We start from the raw sequence: 5,092 nt of genomic DNA on the forward strand, positions 1-5,092 counted from the left end.
TAACTCAAAGGGATGATGATTAGAACATATTTCTTCAGTTACAAATTTCCTTTAAATTCCTCATGCAGACAGCCAAGCTCAGCTTTTTCCTGAATAATAATAATTTAAAAATATTTTGATGGGACCTCTCAATCTTAATAACATTAAAGAGGGTGTTTGTGGTTTGGAGGGTAGTACTAGAAATGCACAATCCTTTGTCTTTCCTAGTAAAAACAAAATTACATAGTTATTCAGCTCTACCGCCAATCTACAGAATAAGCACACAATAGTTAAATTGGAAACAAATTCTGATGTCAAATACTAAGTTTCCAGTGTATCATTTAATGGAGTTGTTTTTTTAAACACTATGTTAGCTAGCTACTAGAGGAACTTGGGGCTGATGCCGCTCTCCTTGGCTAACGGGTGCATGGGAGGCAAAGAGGAAGGAACAGTCCCCCTTTAGCCTGAATGCAAAGGTCTCCCAGCAGGTCCAGAAAAGAAAGCAGGAATTGGCATAATGCTGGGAAAGCTCTTCCCCTCCCTCTGCTTCACGTGGGGAGAACAGTGCAGCATGCAGAAGGAGTGAGAATGTGACAGCACTCTGTGAAAGTAAAAGGGAAGAAAGGGGAAGAAAAAAAAGCACAATGGGACTGGCACCCCCTTTTCTCAGGCTGGAGTCTGGCAATGCAGTACAGTTCCTGATACTGGACAAAAGGTGCTACAGCAACACCTGATAAAGTATTGATCCTATCTAAAACTGACTATAACAAGTACATTAATTCAAGAAGTGTAGGGTTAAGTTTGCAGCAAGAATCACAGAATGGTTTGGGTTGGAAGAGACCTTAAAGATCATCTACTTCCAACCCCACTGCCATGGGCAGGGACACCTCCCACTAGACAAGGCTGCTCAAAGCTCCATCCAACCCAGTCTTGAAAAACTCTGGTGGTGGTGCATCCACAGCTTCCCTGGGCAGCCTGTTCCACTGCCTCATAGTGAAGAATTTCTTCCTAACGTCTAACCTAAATCTACCCTCTTTCAGTTTGAACCCACCGTCCCTCATCCAATCACTACAAATCCTTGTAAAAAGACCTTCTCGAGCTTTCTTGTAGGTCCGCTTTAAGTACTTTAAGACTGCAATAAGGTTTCTCCAGAGCTTTCTCTTCTCCAGGCTGCACAACCCCAGCTCCCCCAGCCTGTCCTTGTAGGATAGGTTTTAAGAACTTTTACGGTGACTGCTTATTCTCTCAGAAATAGCAGAAAGCTGCATGAGATGCAAACACCAGCCCAAGCTTGTTCATGCCTGTTAAATACTCAAGGCACATCCTCACTGTACACCCGACAGCCGGGTGTATGAACAGGCAGCACAGAGACCTGGTGTTAGTCACCACAAAGTCACAGCCCTACAATGCCTGCAACACTTACCACCTGTGTCCTTGGTCATCAAGTTCCAGCCCAAAGAATATGACAGTCATTTTTTTGGCCTGTGTAATTCTGACCTATATCTTATAGTAGTAAGAGTATATGGTCCCACACAAGTTTAGGAGGTTCTAGGATAAGGAACAGCACTGCAAAATACTGGCATCCCGCACGTGTAAAAGAAGTCTCGTGATCTACATTTCAATGTTATGAAGAAAAAGAGGCTTATGTGCTTACCTTATTTCAAGTGCTTTGATTGCTTCTAACATCTGTAGATACTCGGCTGCTTTCCAAACATCTTTTGCCTCTTCCTCACCTTGGATCATTAGTTTTGCTGTGTAGGTGAACTCAATTAGGTGACGAAATGCCATGTTGCTTACACCTGCATACAGGCATGAAAAACAACGGTTTCTTTTAGCAATTTCTCAGCCTTACCTATGTGATGAATCTTGCACACTTGCCTGCTCACCATATTTGCTCAGAGTACTGTAGCTGCCAGTTTCATAAAGATGACACACTTTAAAGGATCATGTTGGAATAAAAAGTCTCATAAAGAAACGTGAATCTGCAACAACTACAGTTATGCAACAACAAAGACAGAGGGAAAGACAAGATGGACAAAAAGATGTTTAAATAAGAGAAGGTATAGATTTAAAACACAAAATCACTACCTCACTCTCAAGAAATCTATGAGCAGCAAGTTACTAAAGTTTGAAATACTGCTTCAGGAATTTGCTCCCTGCCTACCAGGGAAGTATTTCTTCATGTCTATCCTTGTCTTGCATCTCAGCCAAGGCATCTGCCATTGGCTGTCAATGGCAGTCTTTTTCATCTGACCATAGTGTCTGTTATCAGGGAAAAGGCTGTATGTCACACTGTTAGTCCTAAAAATACACAGGGTCTGTCTGACCTCTATTAGCCATGCACTGGAGGGGAAGTAAGAAGACCAACAAACAAACAAACAAACAAACAAACAAACACACCAGCAAAAAACCCACCCAGAGAACCTCACACTTTACCTTCCAAAATATTTAATTCAGGACTGTTCTAATTTTTCTTCAGGAGCATTTTTTTTCCCAGTGGTGGCAGCTGCTTTGGAACAACTCAAGAGCAGAGGTTTACAAAGCTAACTGATAAGACCCAGCACTTATGTAAGCCCATAGCAGGGACACTGCATTTGTTTCCATTTTGGGCACGCAACTCTGAAAGTTTTTCTCTGCACAAATCAGATTACCTTCAATCTCAACTAAGGGCTCCTGAGTGAAATCCTGGAAGAATTTGTAGAAGAACTGGCTACAGGCAGCAAGAACAGCCTTATGAGCTTTGAAATGGTGACCTACAGAGAGAAAAAAATAATTTGGTTTAGGGTAACGCCTTCCTCGCTCATAGTGTAGAATAAGTGCAGATGCAGAAAATACACCATCCAGTCTACAAATCTACTCCAGCAGCATACATTCACTTAGTATGTCTCCTTCTAACATGGGGCACGACTTCAGCTAGCCTGTCCCATCTCATGTAGACACTTGCTGACACCACTGACCTCGCTGATGCTCTGCAACTCGATTGGCTACAAGACTTACTCCAGTCTTTCTTTTTTCAGATATCTAAATGACTGGAATTTTCTGTGAAAAATTTCCTGTATGGCTTGGTCTCAGCTCTCAGGTTTTATCCAGGTTCTTTGTGATTTTTATTGTTGTTAGATGGATGTATTTCACCACCACTTCTGCCAGCACACCGCTGCAGAAGCACCTCAGCTCTGTATTTGCTGTTCTCCAGACTCTGCACTCTAACCTCACTGTGTTGCCTTCTCCCTGGTGCAGCTGTGAACATTCCTAACGCCCCAGGGGGCAGAGGTAAGACAAGCAATGTGGGTTACATCCACACAGCTGCACACAAGCCCAGCTTTGAGCTCCACGCACCAACCGGGTAACACCAGAGCAGGAACAAACACTGAGGGCAAGTTTTATGCAAGTATTGTCAATTAAACTACAGCAATTCCTGAAGAGTAATAGTTTTTTTTTCTTCCCATTTGCTTACTTTTTTTTTTAATCCAAGCTCTCTGGGACCTTTTTCCTTCAAGTGGGTTCTTGCTATCCTTTTAAAGATCAGACGGTACTCAGGGCTAAGTCTGCCCTAGGGGAAACTACCCGTCTTCCTTAAGTCCACATCTGTTTTAAGATATGTTTCAGATAAGAGGCAATCTTAGGTAATCTACCAGATACCTCCTTTTTTAAGGAGATAGCAAGCACTTATATCTCCATCATCCTTTAAAACTAATACTTATGTCCCTAGAACACATATAAAAACAAAAGTGAAGGCTTCTACCTTGTTTTAGCTATATATTAAACTAATAAGTAGATAGCAGAGAAGCAAGAAGTAATCTTATTTCTGTGTGTTGTTTTTATTATTTTTAAACACAATATTTGTATAAGTTCTCGGCATGTAAACAGTCAGCTCAGGTTAGGGAAAAATATGTTAATGATGTTTTGGAAATCCTTGGACAACATGTGAAATACAGCACAGCAGTTTCAAAGTGGGCTTCTGTCTGATAACTATTTAGCCCCTTGTTTGGAGAAGCAGAAGCAAAATTATAAATCACTGCTGGAGATTGTTCACCCTGAGCTTTTAAATGAAGCTCTACAGGCAACTTGCACACTGGTACAAAACCCAGAATTTGTTTCATCCCATCCCAGTTTGAGGTCTCCCCAGCACAGCTTTCAGAACTCTGTGAATACCAACTGCCTCTCAGGCCTGTACATACCGTCGACAATCAGAGTGATATCTGTAAACTGGTCCTGCTCACGTTGTTCATTCAGTCTATCCAAAATAACTTTATAGTGTTCAGGGAATTCCTGGATACATTCCATCGTTTCTTCGGCTTCCATGGCAAAAGGACTAGTCTGCAAAAGTTGTGGTGTGAGAGTAAGAACACTGTGCCCCTCAGTGAATACACGCACTGCCAGGAGCACATGCAGATGAGAACTAGCTCTTATCAGGGACTACAAAACCAACAGAAACACTAAACTGACTCGTTACAGGTTTACCTGATTTTAGCTGACAGGTAGGAAACAGCAGGGTTAACAACGTGGAGTATTGCCTTATTTACACACATGAAAACCCAAAGTGGGTATGCCTATTTCTTCAGGGACCCGTCTCCCTCAAAGCAAACACGAGGAATACAGCAAATACAGCTCCGATAAGGATGGAACATCCCCACAGCTAATTATTCCACAACATCACAGCAGCATCATGCCAGAATTCTTGTATAGTTACTTCTTGCAATTCCACCAATCCAGCTGGTTAAAGAACAGTTCTTAAAATTTTCATACACAAGTCAGATTTTGCACCTAGTGAACATAAAATGCTTATTTCCTTTAAATAAGGATGTAGTCAAGGTGCACTTTAGAGCTCCTGAGTATACAGGAGATGCCAGGGATTTAATGTGCTGTCACACCTAGGAGCAAACAGTGTCTTATTCAGCCAGCCTACCTACACATCTCCCCATGCAAGATGAAATACTTTTTGTCAGCCTTATGAAAGGCACATATGCTTGTATTCTTATACATTCTTATATGTATATATCCTTTCCTCCCTCCCTCCTGCAGAAAACACAGCCAGGCACAGGAGCTGCACAGGTTCTCAGGCCTGGGGAGGTTTGGCAGAACCCTGCCTGTGGGCAGGACGCAGATTAAGCAG

At 42.2% G+C, this 5,092-nt stretch overlaps 1 protein-coding gene across 1 annotated transcript in view; it reads right to left on the reverse strand.

Moving 5' to 3' along the window:
• ZNF131 (zinc finger protein 131) overlaps positions 1-4,281 on the reverse strand; it is a gene marked incomplete at its 3' end in the record, with an annotated part of 12,341 nt that extends 8,060 nt beyond the window's left edge. The window contains exons 1-3 of the mRNA XM_008936545.1: positions 4,158-4,281; positions 2,631-2,732; positions 1,634-1,778 (exon numbers count right to left, since the gene is read on the reverse strand). Of these exons, the coding sequence (XP_008934793.1) occupies positions 1,634-1,778; positions 2,631-2,732; positions 4,158-4,281 (371 nt within the window). The remainder of the gene's footprint in view (positions 1-1,633; positions 1,779-2,630; positions 2,733-4,157) is intronic.
• Between the last annotated feature and the right edge of the window lie 811 nt (positions 4,282-5,092).

Source organism: Merops nubicus, unplaced genomic scaffold (assembly GCF_000691845.1).
Source record: "Merops nubicus isolate BGI_N331 unplaced genomic scaffold, ASM69184v1 scaffold11913, whole genome shotgun sequence".
In the NCBI taxonomy this organism is placed as follows: Eukaryota; Metazoa; Chordata; class Aves; order Coraciiformes; family Meropidae; genus Merops; species Merops nubicus.